Below are 18,339 nucleotides of genomic sequence, written 5' to 3'. Positions count from 1 at the left end.
GCCAAAACAATGACGTAATGTACAAAGAGACTGAACGTGATTCACCGGCATCATGCTGACAGATGAGGAAACATAATTAAAATGACACAGTTATGATTGTTTTACTACAAACTTTGAGAGTGTATATAATATTCGACTCTCCAGTGCTGGAACAGGGCTAAAACAAAGTGTGGATATCGGTCTGACTATGCGAGATTGTAGTTTGAAGTAATCACTTTTCTTTACATGTGTAACGTTTTGTAGCTGTAAAGACAAGGACGAAGATGATGATGAAGGAATGAAGAACCCAAGTGCAGTTTATTTAAATAAACATGAAACCAAAAACCCAAACTATAAACATGAATAAAACTCTAAACTTAAACTTGAACATGAACTAGAAATGTGCTACACAAACAAACATCAATACTAGACAAAGGACAATAGTAAACATGAGGGCTTAAATACATGACATGGGGACACATAAATCAATGATTAAACAGAACTGATCAGACAATAAACCAATGAAAACAAGACACATGGAGGGAAACATGAAATCACATGACAAGGGAAACGGGAACTAGACTTCTCAAAATAAAGGACTTGAAATCAAAACATGAACAAAAACACATATAAACATGACATATCTTAAGAACTCCTTAAGAAGGATTTCAATGAACTTTTTGAAACACTTAAAAGACTGAAAGTTCAAACATTCATCAGTGGACCACTTCCAGCAAGAGGAACAAACAGGTTTTCACGGTTGCTTGGGCTTAATACATGCCTGCAAAAAACCTGCAATATAAAAAGGAGTGAACTTCATTGACAACTACAATCTGTTCTGGAGTCAGAGGCAACTGTCACCACCCAAACAAACTTGGTTCAAGATAGCTAAAGGACAATATCTACTTCTCCCTCAATCATCCTTCTGCAGTGTGTGCCAATCCACTCAATCTGAATGGCACACACACACCTGGACACAGTATGAATGACCACAGGACTTCACTTCAGCACCTGAATGGACATGCGGTTGACAAATCACACAAGGACAATGATAACACCACTCAGCCACAACAATTTCTGCTCATGGACACAATCTCAGCTGAGCCCTGCCCACAAAGCTCACCACAGACAGACTGTGACATATTAGAACTGCTCCAAGATTCAGCACCCAAGGACGACTTTCTGGAAAACACCCAGGGAAACCAGGACAGCATATTAGAGCCTCCGATAGCACCAGAGCAACAGCCCCTCTCACCAGACACGTTATCCCTCTCTCCAGCATCTCCACATCTGTGCTTCTCAGAGAATCTGGAAGTGCCCGCTCTGCAGGCAAAACTACTAGTGGTTTAATACGCTACAGCTCCCCTGGTGAGCTGCACTAATGGGACACATTCCACACAGACCGGCACCGCCGCTCTGTTTTTCCCTTCCCACTATGTGCTTATGTATCACACACACACTGAACCGCACTCTTGCCGGCCAAATATTATTTCCCCACTCACAAGGGCTCCCCCGGGTCCCCCCACCCCCCTGGGGCTCATGCAGTGGATGCTTGGCGCGCACGGCGTTGACAATGGGTTCCCGAAGCGTAAGCTAGCTTACGCAATACGAGAGAACCTCTCGTAAGAGAACGTCTCGGTTACCTACGTAACCTCGGTTCTCTCTAGATGAGGGAACGAGTATTGCGTAGCTGGCCGTGCTTCGCGCCACTGGCGATTTTCGCTTCATTCAATGAAAACCAGGGTTCCAGCCTACTGAACTGCGCTTATATGCACCCTAGCCACGCCCATTCTGGCGGGCTTTGGGACAGTGAGCGCTGGCGCCTCTCATTGGGCGTGAGTTCACGCAAGTTCATCTATAGGCTGCAGCAGTTGCTGCAGAGCAACCAATGAGCTCGCTAGCTAGCCCGCTCAAGGTCTGCAGTTGCTGCACTGCGTTGACAAATGATACAAAATTAAGGATAATATTTTGGCTTCAATATCTCAGAAAAGATGAATCTTTCCCGTAGCGTAAGCTAGCTTACTTAATACTGAGAGAACCTCTCAGTAAGAGAAAGAGCAATCTGGATAAGACCATATTAAGCAACTATAGACCGATCTCAAATCTTCCTTTCATAGGCAAGATCATTGAAAAAGTTGTCTTCAATCAGCTGAACAAATTCTTGAACTCAAACGGATACTTTGACAATTTTCAATCTGGTTTCCGATCGCATCACAGCACAGAGACAGCGCTCATAAAGATAATAAACGATATTCAGCTTAAATACTGATACAGGCAAATTATCAGTACTGGTACTACTCGACCTCAGTGCTGCATTTGACACTGTCGATCACAACATACTTCTTGACAGGCTGGAAAACTGGGTGGGGATTTCTGGGATGGTCCTAAAATGGTTCAGGTCATACTTAGAAGGGAGAGGTTATTATGTGAGTATAGGAGACCATAAGTCTGAGTGGACGTCCATGACATGCGAAGTCCCTCAAGGCTCAATTCTTGCGCCACTCCTGTTCAACCTGTATATGCTCCCAATGAGCCAAATAATGAGAAAGAACCAAATTGCTTACCACAGCTATGCAGACGACACACAGGTCTACTTAGCCCTATCACCTAACGATTACAGCCCCATTGACTCCCTGTGCCAATGCATTGATGAAGTTAACAGTTGGATGTGCCAAAACTTTCTTCAGTTAAACAAAGACAAAACTGAAGTCATTGTGTTTGGAAACAAAGATGACGTTCTCAAGGTGAATGCATACCTTGACGCTTAGGGGTCAAACAACTAAAAATCAAGTCAGGAATCTTGGTGTGTCTCTAGAGTCAGACCTTAGTTTCAGTAGTCATGTCAAAGCAATAACTATATCAGCATACTATCATCTGAAAAATATTGCAAGAATTAGATGCTTTGTTTCCAGTCAAGACCTGGAGAAACTTGTGCATGCTTTCATCACCAGCAGGGTGGATTATTGTAATGGACTCCTCACTGGCCTTCCCAAAAAGACCATAAGACAGTTGCAGCTCATACAGAACGCTGCTGCCAGGATTCTGAGCAGAACCAGAAAATATGAACATATCACACCAGTCCCCAGGTCTTTACACTGGCTCCCAGTTACATTTAGGATTGATTTTAAAGTATTATTACTGGTATATAAATCACTCAATGGGCTAGGACCTCAATATATTGCAGATATGCTCACTGAATATAAACCCAACAGATCACTCAGATCATTAGGATCACATCAGCTAGAAATATCAAGGGTTCACTCTAAGCAAGGAGAGTCTGCTTTTAGCTATTATGCCGCCGCAGCTGGAACCAGCTTCCAGAAGAGATCAGATGTGCTCCTACAGTAGTCACATTCAAATCCAGACTCAAAACACATCTGTTTAGCTGTGCATTTACTGAATGAGCACTGTGCCACTGTGTGTCCGACTGTTTGCACTGTATTTTATTTTATATTCTAAACTGTTTCAATTATTCTTATTTTTTTATTCTTATTTTAATCTCTTCTATGTAAAGCACTTTGAATAACCATTGTGTATGAAATGTGCTATAGAAATAAACTTGCCTTGCCTCAAAAGGATGTGCTGATCATCTTTCTGATATTATTGATTTTTCCAAAGAAGAAAGAAGCAAACTCACTGCACTTACTGTCTGAGAGCATTTCACTGGGAATCTGGCTTGGGGGGTTTGTCAGTCTCTCTACAGTCGCAAAAAGAGTGCGTGTGTGTGTTGTTTAAGTTGCTGTTTATAATATTCGAGAAGAAAGTCTGTCTAGCTTTGCCTAGTTCCACATTAAAAGCATGGATGCTGTCTTTGTAGATGTTATAATGGACTACAAGTTTTGTCTTCCGCCACATGCGCTCTGCTTTTCTGCATTGTCTTTTCATATTTTGCACTGCTGTTGAGTGCAAAAAATGAATCGTGCATGTTTGTCACCTGAAATATTTATGCAGAAAAGATCATATAATATTTAATTATTGTATGCAAATGCAAAATATAATTAATTTTACTAATGTTCTCAGTCTGATGTGATTCCTGCATGATTACATTTAAAACCTCTTAATTAGTGACATTTCCTGAGAACACCATATGTTTGAGTTCCCTAATTTGACTTCATGATCTTGTTTCATAATGTCTCTGCAGGTGTTTTCATGCTTCATTGAGTGAAGATTATTTATAAATTAGATATAAATGTGAGAGAAAGTCCTGATCTAACTAATGACACAAATAATATCAATAAATCAACTTTTAAACAAAGACAGGAAACTTCAAATAATGTAATATTTTATTAGTTTATTGAATTTTGACAATAGAAATCTGAAAGACAAAAGCACACATATACTTGTGTGAATAGAAGTCACTGTTAGTCTCCATGTGAGACATGAGTGAGAAGAGCAGAAGAGAATCCAGAGGATCTACTCAGAACACTGATCTCTCCTCACTTCTCCAGTGACTGACAGCTGCTCTTTCTGTTTGGCCTCACAGCTCACTGTGACCGCCTTCATCCACTCGTCCTGAGAGAGAGTCAGACTGCTGCTCCAGCTGTACAGACCGCCCTTCTCCAGGACCCCAGCACTGCTCTTCTCAGACCTGCTGCTCCCGTCCACCTTCCAGCTCAGGCTCCAGTCTGAGGGGAAGCCCTTGTTGGCCACACACATCAGTGTTGCTGTGTTCTTTGTGGAAATCTCTTCACTGGAGGGCGGCAGGACGCTCACTTTAGGACTAGTGATGCCTGACAAATACACAATAGACAACTTCAAAAGAAGAAAAGATTTCTTTCTCCAGATTGAAACGAAATCAATTACATTAGTCAATTATATATTTAGAAGATCTTTAAAGATATCATTGAAAACTTTCAACATTAAACTGCAAGTTTGTTTCTTCATGTTGATCTGTTCAATCATATAAAGAACAATTTATTTCCCCAAAGACTCTGAATGACCAAAATGATGAAATGATGAATAAAGTTCACATATCTTTATATGTTTGCAGTTTGACTTACACAAAAGTTCAAGAATATTTTCCTTCATAAATTTCTCTTTCTACATTCAGAAATAACTATGAAAAGACATTGCCCAACCTCAAGAGAATAGAAAAGAAAATTCTGTACAATGATGAACTTTTAACAGTTCATTTGGTGAAAGAATTCCTCCAGTAAAACTTTATATGTTACATATTACATTAAGAAACATTTCATATTGAAGGAGCATTTTTATGAACTCTTGATAATGTTCGTCATTTAAACACAGAGTCATTTAACATCTCCAAAAACTGAATAACATCTCACTTCTGTACCAGCAACAAATTCACATGTGCTGACAAAGTGTAAATTAAGTGTCTTTAAAGTTCACCTTCATTTCTGGAAAAACAGCCAAATTATTCAATCTGTCTAATCAGATATTATTAATAAATAATGAAATATAAATCAAAAAAGTGAGAGAAATCACTGAACTCATATGTGTGTCAATTCAACATAAAACTGACACATTCCACATTATAAAAACACATAAAACATTAAAATGATGATTTGATGATTTACTTACTGCCAACATCCAGTCTGGTGCAGCTGCCGAAAGTCCACCACAGTGATACAAACTAATAGAACAGCTGCACAAAAACCTCTGAGCTTCACTAACTGCACTTTAAACACATGATCACAAACACATCTTTACACAACACACATTCAAACATGATTCAGTTCATATTGTCATCAACTACTGTTTCAAAAATACAATAAAAACATACATATTACATTCAGAATTATATACAACATGTTTATTACAATGTAATAACTCCTCTATAACACATTTGATTTAGTTTGATCTACTGAATGCTCATGAGATTTCCACAATGAACAAAAATCATTCGAATTTCAACCAATTGTAATTAATAACTAAAAGATAAAGATTGAAATGTATGAATGTAATTTGACATGTAATTGTTTCTTATTTCTGCTGTTCTCCTGTAACGCTCACATTTTCTGCTGAGAGGAAACAGTTTTGAATGTCCCGCCCCTCTGATTAAAGCACAATATCAGACTGTCTGTTAGTCAGGACTGTCAAACCAACATCACTGTTCCTTCAGTTCTCACTCATTCACAGTAAAGATGACAGCACACGCTCTCATTATCTGCTCTCTACTGCTTTTCATTGCTGGTGAGAATCTGTTTCAGTGCATTTCACTAATATAAACTCAATTTAACTGTATAAAGTTTTTTTATTATTATTTCAAGTGTGAAAAAGCTCTTTTGAAAAGTTCTGTTTATTTTATTTTGTGTTTCAGAGTGTAATGGACAGATCACGGTCACTCAGAGTCCCTCAATAACAGCTCAACCAGGACAACAAGTTCAAATAAACTGTAAAACCAGCAGTGATGTCTACCGGGACGGTAATGGACACTACTTGAGCTGGTACTTACAGAAACCTGAAGAAGCTCCTAAACTCCTCATATATTTGGCAAGCACCCTCCAGACTGGAACTCCATCTAGATTCAGTGGCAGTGGATCTAATAGTGATTTCACTCTGACCATCAGTGGAGTCCAGACTGAAGATGCAGGACATTATTACTGTCAGAGTTTTCACTGGCCTGGAAGCATTCGATGGTTCACACAGTGATAAAGAGTCGTACAAAAACCTCCTTCAGTGAAAGAGGAACTACTGATACAGAAACAGTTTCTCTGAATGTTTCATTATAAATTGACATGGACACAAAGTTTTAGATTTTGATATTTCACACTCAACACTACATATGAAACTGGACGACACATTTTATTATAAAGGTCAATTCAGTCATTTTTGGTTGATGTTTTACTGGCTGATATGACACTAGTCTTAAACTTTACTGACACCTATCCATGTGAATACAGCATCATGCAAACATAAAACATTTGTTTTCACAGATGTCATATTTGAATGTAATTCATCCCTTTAAACATTTGACTTGTTTCACCCCTCAATTGGACAGACTCATATAAAGTGAGAGGTGATGTCACATACATGTTGTTCAGGTATTCAAATAGATTCATCTAGTGCTGGAGTCTCTTGTTTGATGGAGTGTGTGTGTTGATAAAGTGATTTTTCACGAGTGTTTTTAAGACAAGACTTGAGGAGAGTCGAGAGCACAGATATCAAAACTAACTCTAATAGAGAGACAATTCTTCTTCAAGACACTCGACTCCTCATTTCTGAAAATGGAAAAACACGTCCAACAGAATAAAGAAGAGTCTCCCTCCCTCTTTCTTTCTATTCTTCTTCTTTTTAACACACAATCACACACTTTCCTTCAATACACTCAGTCACACAGCACAATTTCACTCAATGTCAAAGAACTACAATTCAGTTCACAGTCAAACACTTCTTCCTCTCTCCATGGAAAGACACAAACTGAAGTCTCTCAGTAATCTGTATGTGGAGGGGGACGTGGTCGTGTGTCTGTCATTGTGGAGAGAGGAAGTGGTAAGAGCATCACCTGGTGAGGACTGTCTCTAAACTCTTGTGTCTTATTTCAGTGAGACGGGCTTTAAAAGACCCGATGAACATCTGACCGGAAGAGAGAGTTTGAGTCACACATACAAGCACACGCACAGTGGAGAAACTGAAACACAAAATAAAACTTCTGTTTCTCCATTCAGCAGCAGGTCACTGTAAATAAAGAAATGTATGAAGACTTGATGTTGAATAGAAGGACCACACTTGATCAGGAGACTTTAATCGTCATTAATGAGCATCGATCAGAACACTGCAGGACATTAAATCACGACTTCTTCAAAATCCTGATGAAGACTGAACTTTGATGTCTTTTCTGTGATGAATCATAAAAGCAGAAAAAAACAAGTATGGATGGAAAAGAGGCTTGTTGCTGTATTTATTGATCTGTGTTTAATACTGAGAGAAACAGTTTATATTCATATTTAATAATTGTGATTTAATTAGTTTCAATAATAATTGATGTCAAAATCTTCCATGAGTTTATTCATTTATTTTGGATTTTAACGGCCCGACCTGAGAGACAAATAACCCAGCGTACATCTTTGATCTGGAAGCACATATACATCACAGATCTAACAGGAATTAAATTCATATAAAACTTGATTCAATGCAACCTAACACAAACGTTCAAACAACCATTGAATATTGATCATATATTTGCATATCACTGAACAGAGTACAGAACAGATCATTACAAATGTGAAACCAGTACAGAGAGTTAATTAATAAACTAAATGATTTATAAAATATATTTAAAATGACACATGAGATAAAGACTCCAGGATTCAGTCTTCAGTTTTATTTGACATGGAGCCGTTTGCTTCATGAGTTCATGTTGAGATCATATGATCAGCTGAATATTACTCAATAATAATCTGTAAATAAATGTTTCGAATGTCACTTGCAGAATAAATTGATCAGCACGGACTGTGAATAGCAGATTTCTTCAACAACATCAGAAACTGAGAACTTTTGCTTTTGTGTGATGCTGAATCTAAACCGGTGTCAGAACAATATCAATATAAATATTAATATTACTGAGTGCACTTTTCAAATTCTCTTCATTTATTAAAAGGCATTTGTTTCATTTTATTCATAAGTCAGTTTATTACATGTATATCTTTTTTCCAGGTTGAAGGATGACCTTTGACCTTTTCCATCATGGAGGGCAGAGTGACGTTTCTACTCTTGTTTCTCATAGTGTTGATGTTCTCTCTCATTATGAGGACTTTCCATAGACATAATGATTTTTATACTGTATGAACTATATATATATATACACCCCTAAACCTCACAGAACACTTTCTGCATTTTACATTTTCAATAAAACATTGTTAATTATGATTATTAAGTGATTTAATTATAGGGACACTAGAAATGTCCTCATAAACCACATTTATAGCAGAATAACCTTGTAATTACCAGTTTGTAACTTACAAAATTGTCCTCGTAAATCACATAAACATGCACACACACACAAACACACACACACACACACACACACACATATATACACACACCTGTCAGAATCAAAAAATACATTTTAACAAGGAATTAACATCAATTATGTTGATGCTCATCAGTATTTTAGAAGATAATCATTAGATATTGTGTTGATATGATCATATGTTCTCGTTACTTTCTGTCCATCATTGAATTTAACACCTGATTCCAGATGCTGCGTTCAGTCACTGAACTTGATTTAACATCAGACATTTTTCATCCCTGTTCAATCAATGACTGAGCTGCTTCACTGTGGCACAGAACAGGCCAAAGACACAAAATGATCGAGGTGCTGCATGAGTTTATTTTTCAGAAGTCTGCCCTCTTGTGACAACTGTGCGCCCCTGCACCCATATATTGAGCACTAGCATTATGTGATTATATTATAATCGGATCCTTATCATATGTGGACCAAATGAGTGAACAAATAACCAGATGATCAGGTGCACAAGGCAGGAAGCGTCACAATATAAAAGTTAAGAATCACAAGTTAGTGAGTGTTCATGTCTGTCATTGATGTTTATTTATTTAACTGGCATGGACACTGTGGGCTGTTTTTTGCTTGTTTAAGTTTAGTGCAAGTTAAATACATTTTCTTTCAAATAAACTTGTATAGAAATATAAATCTTCTCAACACCCCGATCAGAGATTTATACTTGCACAAATAGGAAATATTTCACCTTATGTCGTATCCTACTTAATTTATGCAATCTGGCAACCATGTATGGGAGTGTGTGCACTCTCTCCTCTTCTAAAAAAAATATAAAATACTTTGTGTTCAATAGTGCAATATTATGCTCAAAGAAATGTGAGATGCAGCTACTCCGTGTCGATTCATGACATTATCTCACATTTCTTTGCTGTTTAGTGCCAAGTCTGCGAGCAAACCTTTTCAGTGACGAACTTAAATAAAATCCCACTAGATCTTTGCATCATTCACACATTGAGGGGACACGCAAGAAAAACTACGTGAGAAAGGAAAATGTTGTTCTTTTTGTTATTTGTAAAATGCTGAAGTCCCTCACACCTGTATGTGAATGTTACTCTGGCAGGAATCATTTATTAGTGTCATGCAGCCTGTTTTATTCAGTTGTGTGCTGAACGAGATGCCAAACAAACCATTGAGGAGACTCTCATCATGACCCATGAGCGGGTAAACAGGCTGATGATGTTTTCAGAATACAACCCGAATTTCTGAAAAGTTGGGACGTTTTTTAAATTTGAATAAAATGAAAACTAAAAGACTTTTAAATCACATGAGCCAATATTTTATTCACAATAGATGATAGATAACAGGACAAACGTTTAAACTGAGAAATTTTACACTTTTATCCACTAAATGAGCTCATTTCAAAGTTGATGCCCGCTACAGGTCACAGAAAAGTTGGCACGGGGGCAACAAATGGCTGAAAAAGCAAAAACTTTGGAAAAGATTCAGCTGGGAGAACATCTAGCAACTAATTAAGTTAATTGATATCAGGTCTGTAACATGATTAGCTATAAAAAGGATGTCTTAGAGAGGCAGAGTCTCTCAGAAGTAAAGATGGGTAGAGGCTCTCCAATCTGTAAAAGAGTGCGTAAAAACATTGTGAAATACTTTAAAAACAATATTCCTCAACGTCAAATTGCAAAGGCTTTGCAAATCTCATCATCTACAGTGTATAACATCATCAAAAGATTCAGAGAATCTGGAGAAATCACTGCGCGTAAGGGACAAGGCCGAAGACCTTTATTGCATGCCCGAGGTCTCATCACTCATTGGCATGATTGTGTCAATGACATTACTAAATGGGCCCAGGAATACTTCCAGAAACCACGGTCAGTAAACACAATCCGCCGTGCCATCTGCAGATGCCAACTAAAGCTCTATCATGCAAAAATGAAGCCATAATGTGAACATGGTCCAGAAGTGCCGTCGTGTCCTGTGGGCCAAGGCTCATTTAAAATGGCCTATTTCAAGTGTTCTATGTTCCGACGAGTCCAAATTTGACATTCTTGTTGGAAATCACGGACGCCGTGTCCTCCGGGCAAAAGAGGAGGGAGACCTTCCATCGTTTTATCAGTGTTCAGTTCAAAAGCCAGCATCTTTAATGGTATGGGGGTGCATAAGTGCATACGGTATGGGCAGCTTGCATGTTTTGGAAGGCACTATGAATGCTGAAAGGTATATAAAGGTTTTAGAGCAACATATGCTCCCCTCCAGATGACGTCTATTTCAGGGAAGGCCTTGTGGATTTCAGCAGGACAATGCAAAACCACATACTGCAGCTATTGCAACAGCATGGCTTCATCGTAGAAGAGTCCGGGTGCTGAACTGGCCTGCCTTGGTCCAGATCTTTCACCTATAGAGAACATTTGGCGCATCATTAAACAAAAAATACGTTAAAGACGACCACAAACTCTTCAGCAGCTGGAAATCTATATGAGGCAAGAATGGGACCAAATTCCAACACCCAAACTCCAGACACTCATAACCTCGATGCCCAGACGTCTTCAAACTGTTTTGAAAAGAAGAGGAGATGTTACACCATGGTAAACAACTATTCCCAACTATCCCAACTATTGCCCCCGTCCCAACTATTTTGAGACCTGTAGCAGGAATCAAATTTGAAATGAGCTCATTTAGTGGATAAAAGTGTCAAATTTCTCCATTTAAACATTTGATCTGTTATCTATGTTTTATTGTGAATAAAATATTGGCTCATGTGATTTGAAAGTCTTTTAGTTTTCATATTATTCAAATTTAAAAAATGTCCCAACTTTTCAGAAATTCCGTTTGTAAAACAAGTAAACGGGTCCACTTTGCGGTCAACGTTAAAATAAGCCTTTATTATTATTATTATTAATTTATTTGACAGGGACAGTGTACATTAATTAGCATTACTGCAAATGCACCAGAATTAGCCAAAAGGCTATTTTTCATCCGTTGTCCCTGGACAGATCTTAATATTGTCTACCTTAAAAAGAAAAACAGCTTTAAAACATTACAAGGAAAATACAAAATATAAAAACAATAAAACAATATAACTCGTTAAATCCTTTAAATTAATACAGTGTACAAATTCACTATATTTTCAACATTAGATTAAAATTAAATATAATAATGTTGAACACAGTTACCCAACAGGGACACAGATGACAGCACGATCGGGTAGAGGGAAATTATAGCCTATATACTTATTAGTGTTGACATGACTGGTGTAATATGAACCAGTTTTTTAGGTGCTTTTAAACAAAGTGTATGTAGTGAGTTCTCTAATATTCTGAGGAACAGAGTTCCAATTCTGTGCTGCTGAGACTGAAAAAGCATGCTGGCTGAATGCAGTTTTCCACAAAGGATCAACACAGTCTCCTCGGGCCGACCCTCGTGTAACTTCGCTGTGAGGAGTTTCTGATGTTTACAAATTTGGGGAGATGACAGACCATAAATTATTTTATATAACAGACATAAGTTAGAATACTTGATAGCATTTTCCCAACTTAAAAGTTTATGCTTTTGTAATATGGCACAATGGTGAGATCTAAATGATTTTTTATCTAAAATTTTGATTGTTTGCTTGTAAAGTGACTCTAATGGTTTTAACGTTATTTTCTTTGCTTGTGACCATGTTGTAAGGCAATAAGTGATGTGGGGCAAAACCATACTAAACATAAACATTTTGGCGGCCTCAGTTGATAGGTGTGATCTTATAAAACGGAAATTTGCGATATTAAATTTAACTTCGATTACAAACCAGTTTTATCTGTGATTTAAAGGTTAGTTTAGAGTCTATTACGATGCCTAGATATTTAAATTCTGACACAACTTTTATTTTTTCCCCTGACACATAAATATCATGCTGATTGTTTGTAGTGTTTGATTTCGAAAAGTACATTGAAACTGTTTTATTTACATTAAGTTTTAAACAAGATTGATTTAACCATTCAGAAACTTGAACCATTGACTGTGTAAGCTTTTCAGCAACTTGTTTCCTGTTTTTACCATGGGTATAAATAACTGTATCGATCAGCATACATTTGAATACAGACGTCTGGACAACATGACGGTAGGTCGTTTATATAAAGCTGAAAATAACAGTGGTCCAAAAATAGAACCCTGAGGAACCCCGTGAGACGTAACAAGGGCGGTGAATGGCAGTCACTAATCCTGACTGACTGTGGGCGAATCGATAGATATGATTCTATCCATTTTACTGCATCTGACGAAAAATTGAATTTATTTAATTTGCTTAATAATATTTTATGGTTTACAGTATCAAAGGCCTTTTTAGATCGAGAAACACAGCTCCAACCAGACTGTATAATTTCAGAATATTTTATTTTACTATTAAACCAGACTCCTGATGAAGAGTGTTGTAAAATCTCACAAGTGTCGACGTAATATATTTCAGTTTAACACTAAAGCATAAACTCTGTGTCGATACTTCAAATGTCACGAAAAACTGGTTTGGAAACACAAAAATAGTGTCACGTGTCAGAATTTACCCCAATTGTTAGCCTGTGTTAATCTGACGACAGGGTATACATCCTTGAAAGCAAATTTATTGTACGTGATTATTATTGATGTTAACGGCATATAGATCCAATCTGCAAAAACTTCCAGGAGTGCCAACACAAATATCTCGTATCATGCACCGGTCATCGACAAGTACAAGGAGAACAAATGAATGGACACTTTTTGAGATTCATTTAATCACGGTAGCGATGGTAGCCATCCGTTTATTTATTAAAGTTGCTTTTACACACCATTCAAAATAATAGACGGCAGTCATGAAATTAACCCACAATACAAAAAACATCATTTCTGTGCACAAAGATGTTTTAAATTAAATATAAATGCACAACACTAGGAGAAAAACATCAATTGTGATTTTTTTGGAACACTGAAATATAGCCCAATTTATTAAATGATTTTTTTAGCATAATTCCCCGTATTAAATTAAATAAATTACCAAATATTTAAAGCATTAAATAAAATTATACATTTTCAAATAAAAAGAAATGATATTTTTAGACCTATATATGCCTCTTCTTTACACAAACTTAAATTAGCCGTACCCTGTCCTGTAGATGAATACAGTCGGCTGAAGGACGTTCAGAATGTTCTGCAAGACTATAAACTATCACAACTATTTGTCCAATGCGGAGTTCACTTTCAGAAAACAAGTTTTTTGTACATTTTAAGCTTTTAAATATTTTTAGCAATAGGTGCAACATCAGGACCGATATTACAGTCCTGTCAGAAGGACAACAGCTCCCTTTTGATTGCAGTTCCTCTTCTCATTGCATTTATTTGTGAAATTAAAATGTCAGTACGCTCGCTAATGTCAATGAATTGTCCCAATACTCTCCCCATTTACCAAAACTTAGGGACATCTGGGAGGTTAAAGGTGCACAATTAGTGATAAACACACATTTCTGTGTGGAAACGGATTAACGGCAGATTTATTTTGCCATAAATCAAAACTTATACGACAAAGTGTTTTTTAGGCATGACGTCATCAAGCACACAATTTTTATCGATAAAAGGCCATTTGAATGGAAACAGGCAGAAGACGGCAAATTTTACACGTTTTTTCTTTTACGTATTTTCACTTTGTCGATAATAAAATATTGTGAAAAGTATGGAATAAAATCACTGTCAAAAATAATCGTACGTAATTCAAAACATTTGTGTGTAATTTTAATATACTCGTGCGTAATTTAAAACTATTGTATGTAATTCTGTTTTTTTGTCAGAGTTGGATTACAAAATCTACGACCACGACAGTTTACAGATAGCGATTTTGTGAGTTTTTTAGAGTACAACTCTAAAATGTACGACTGTGACAGTTTACAGACACAGCTTTGTTTTCACAACAGCTCTGTTACACACACGACATCGCGAATTACGACCACGAGTCGCGGCGTCGTAAACGACTGTCAAAAATACGTCATCAAGGTCACAGGCATTACTATCCGAGGGAAGATGAATCGATTCAACGAGCGCGATGCGCCCACCAACTTTTTAAATCACTGGCGCCGAGATGGCGGATCAACAGCCGAGAGCTCACTCCTCGTCTCAGGTAAATTAATTTTTTGTGTGTTTAAGGGTTAGTTATCACTAATAACAGAGAGGAGCAATATTACAGAGATATTATAGTAGGTAAGAAAAACTCTCAGAGTACATGTAACGTTAGGTGCTTAAAGAAGACAGTTTAGGAGGTAATCACTGCAGCCTGTAGCTGATGAGATAGGGCTACATAAAAGAATGAGCAATTTTAAGTGTTGACTTCATAACAGCCGTGTTACTTACATGCACTGTAATACACAGGTTAATAATAATATAATGTAATATAAGTGTTCACTGTTTAAGTATTGAAGTCATATTTCATTGTTCACTAATAAAATATATAATTTTGTCTAAGTATAATATTAATGTCAGAGTAATTTGACTTACAGGGACCGCTGATGACGCAGCTACTAGAACGCCTCAGGTCACGAATAAGTGCAGTTTTAGATGGTCATCAGCTGGACTTGGACTATTTTCAGTATGTTGTCAATCAAGAAGTGTTTATTTTGTCATCAGCCTCCACTATCTTTGATGTGCCAAATGATATTTTGGAGACCCTCATGGGTTTACAACAAAAAATTCATGCAGCTCTTTCCCAAGAGGTGGCCCCAGTTCTTACGAGGGAATGTGGTAGTGGACGAGGTCGACCTAAGTTTATTGTTTCCGAGGAAATGCTGTCCCGTCTCATAGAGATGTCTTTACCAGTTTCTTGTATTGCGAACATTTTAGGAGTAAGCCAGTCAACAATCTTCCGCCGAATGCGTGACTTTGGTTTTTCTGTAAAAGCTACGTATAGCACCATATCTGACAATGAATTGGATAATGCCATTTTGGCTATCAAAAGAAGACTACCAAATGCTGGATATAGGATGATAAAAGGCTGCCTGCAAGCAGACGGACATAGAGTGCAATGGAACCGCATAAAAGAATCCATGCACAGAGTGGATGCCCCTGGGATATTGGAAAGGATTACACAGCTGGGGTGTATTGTCAGGAGGTCATATTTTGTTCAAAATCCACTGTCCTTAGTCCATATTGACACGAATCACAAGCTCATAAGGTATGGTCTCATATTTTACCTACGAAAGTGTAATGTTGTGCAATATTACGTTTAACATGGTTTTACTTTGAAGGTACAACATCATCATATTTGGTGGGATAGATGGGTTCTCACGAAAGGTAAACACATTTATTTCCAACCCAGTGGAATCTATCAATCAATAATATTACTTCTCTATCTATAATCTGACTATCTATCTGTGTTTGAATGTATTGAATGATTTAATGTATTACATTTATTCTTTTTTGGTATAGATCATGTACCTGGAACCAGCAACAAACAACCGTTCAAGCACTGCCTTATCATTCTTTCTCCAGTCTGTGCAAAAACATGGCTGGCCTTCAAGGTAGGAGAAAATTGTTTTTCTGCTCCTCACTTCATTGCGTTTAGTTAAACCCTCATCCCTCCCTCAGGTCATTTTGACCCAAAACTGATTTTCCAAAAAATTATAAAAATCATGTGTTGATCGTACCGGTCCAAGATTTCTTTACTTTTGTCATACTTGCACCAGGAATACACACACACACACACACACACACACACACACACACACACACACACACACACACACACACACACACAAAAACTGAGTGGATTTGAGGAGTTTAAATGGGTGCAATAAAAAAAGTAACAAAAGGGTCCCTCGTGGGTCATTTTGACCCACATAGGAATGAATGGAATTTACGAGAAAACTGCATTTTTTTATTACTTTTTTGTTTTTTTGATATACAAAATCTGAGGCAATAAAGATTTATACCCAAATGAAGGGCTGAGACTACAGAATATCCCCAATGCAGAAAACACACACACACTCCAATAGAACATAATATGTTTCATGTTTCTTTGAGAGACTGAGTTTATATCATAGTTATATTTTTTTAAATATATTTATATTTATGAAATTGTATGAATGTACACATGTTTAGGTTTTAATTCAGCTAGATTTATTTACTTTTTTACAAAATATGGATTTTTTTAATTAAAAAAAACCTTAAAAAAATAATCACAATAAAAGGTAAATATAATAAAAATTACCCAAAAATAATAGAAAAACCTACATAAATATTTAGAAATAAATTATAAAAATGGAATCTTAAGATTTCTGGCCCTCGGGTCATTTTGACCCAGGAAGGACACTTCTGTTGTAGGTTTGGGAGAGACGGATGAGTAAACATGTTTATTTGTATTTTCTTAACATTATGGCAGTCAAGCAGATTTAACCTCTCCCTTCACCCCTCCATTTCAGGGTCCGGGCTGATGAAGGTGTGGAAAATGTGGCAATTGCAGAAACCATGTTTCGTGTGAAAGGGACTGGAAGAGGAAGCTTCATTTCTGGGAAAAGCGTACATAATCAGAGGTAATAAACAAGTTAGGATTAGGATGTCACACTATCGTGTAATTTACCATTTTTAATCGATACATTTTGTATTCTCTAGAATTGAACGCCTGTGGCGAAACGTCTGGGTCAGCGTAACACAGCTGTATTACGAAATACTTCACAGCCTTGAGGAAGATGGCTTGTTGGACTTGTCAGATTCCCTTCATGTGTTTTGTGCACATTATGTCTTCCTCCCACGTCTGAAGCGTAACCTCCACAGTTTTTCTGAAGGCTGGGACAATCATCCATTACGGTCTGAAAATGGGCTCACCCCAAACCAGATGTGGATAATGGGACACATGCACAACTCATCTGGAGACAATGAAGAGAGTTTTCAGGTTTGTTTTTTTAATTGATTTTCTATGCCTTCAAGTTATACTGTCAAATTAAAGTAATTTTTTTAAATTTCATTTAAGAATTTGGAACTGTTTGGAACAGACTGGGAGACGTTTGATAGTGTGACAGAAGATAATGTTGGAGTTCATGTTCCAGAAATTGAGTGCCCACTCACTCCTGCTCTGATGGAAACAGTAAAATCCATCTTTAATCCTCTTGCAACATCTGACTGTTATGGCAGAGATATTTATACATCTTTGGTTCAATATTTTGAAAGTCTTTAAAATACACAAACAACTGTGTGAGACCATTGTAAACATTTTATGTAGCAAATTGTGTATATATTTTGACAACTGTAACAAAGCAGCACAATGAATGAATTATGAAAACTAATTTGTAAATAAATTCAGAACAGTTAATGATTTTGAGTTGTTTCTTTAACATGAAAATTCTTTCAACAAATATTGTCAAAGGAACAGTTTTACTTAAGCCAATAAACAGTGATTCAAAGAGAAGCTGAAAGTTGCTGTTTCAACATGCTTTCCC

At 37.0% G+C, this 18,339-nt stretch overlaps 3 gene segments (V, D, J or C); 1 reads left to right on the top strand and 2 right to left on the bottom strand.

Annotated features, from left to right (window-relative positions):
* Positions 1-5,535, bottom strand: part of LOC127634596 (immunoglobulin kappa constant-like) — an 82,302-nt gene extending 76,767 nt beyond the window's left edge. Inside the window, exon 1 of the C gene segment in view lies at positions 5,521-5,535.
* Positions 4,295-4,694, bottom strand: LOC127634598 (immunoglobulin kappa constant-like). The segment is given in 1 exon segment: positions 4,295-4,694. A coding segment is annotated over 1 exon segment (243 nt).
* Positions 5,536-6,051: 516 nt separating the features above from the next.
* On the top strand, positions 6,052-6,846 carry LOC127634592 (immunoglobulin kappa variable 4-1-like). The segment is given in 2 exon segments: positions 6,052-6,132; positions 6,260-6,846. Coding segments are annotated over 2 exon segments (381 nt in total).
* Positions 6,847-18,339: the final 11,493 nt, after the last annotated feature.

The sequence above is a fragment of the Xyrauchen texanus genome, chromosome 41, assembly GCF_025860055.1.
Source record: "Xyrauchen texanus isolate HMW12.3.18 chromosome 41, RBS_HiC_50CHRs, whole genome shotgun sequence".
In the NCBI taxonomy this organism is placed as follows: Eukaryota; Metazoa; Chordata; class Actinopteri; order Cypriniformes; family Catostomidae; genus Xyrauchen; species Xyrauchen texanus.
This window is presented reverse-complemented; position numbering and strand designations above follow the sequence as displayed.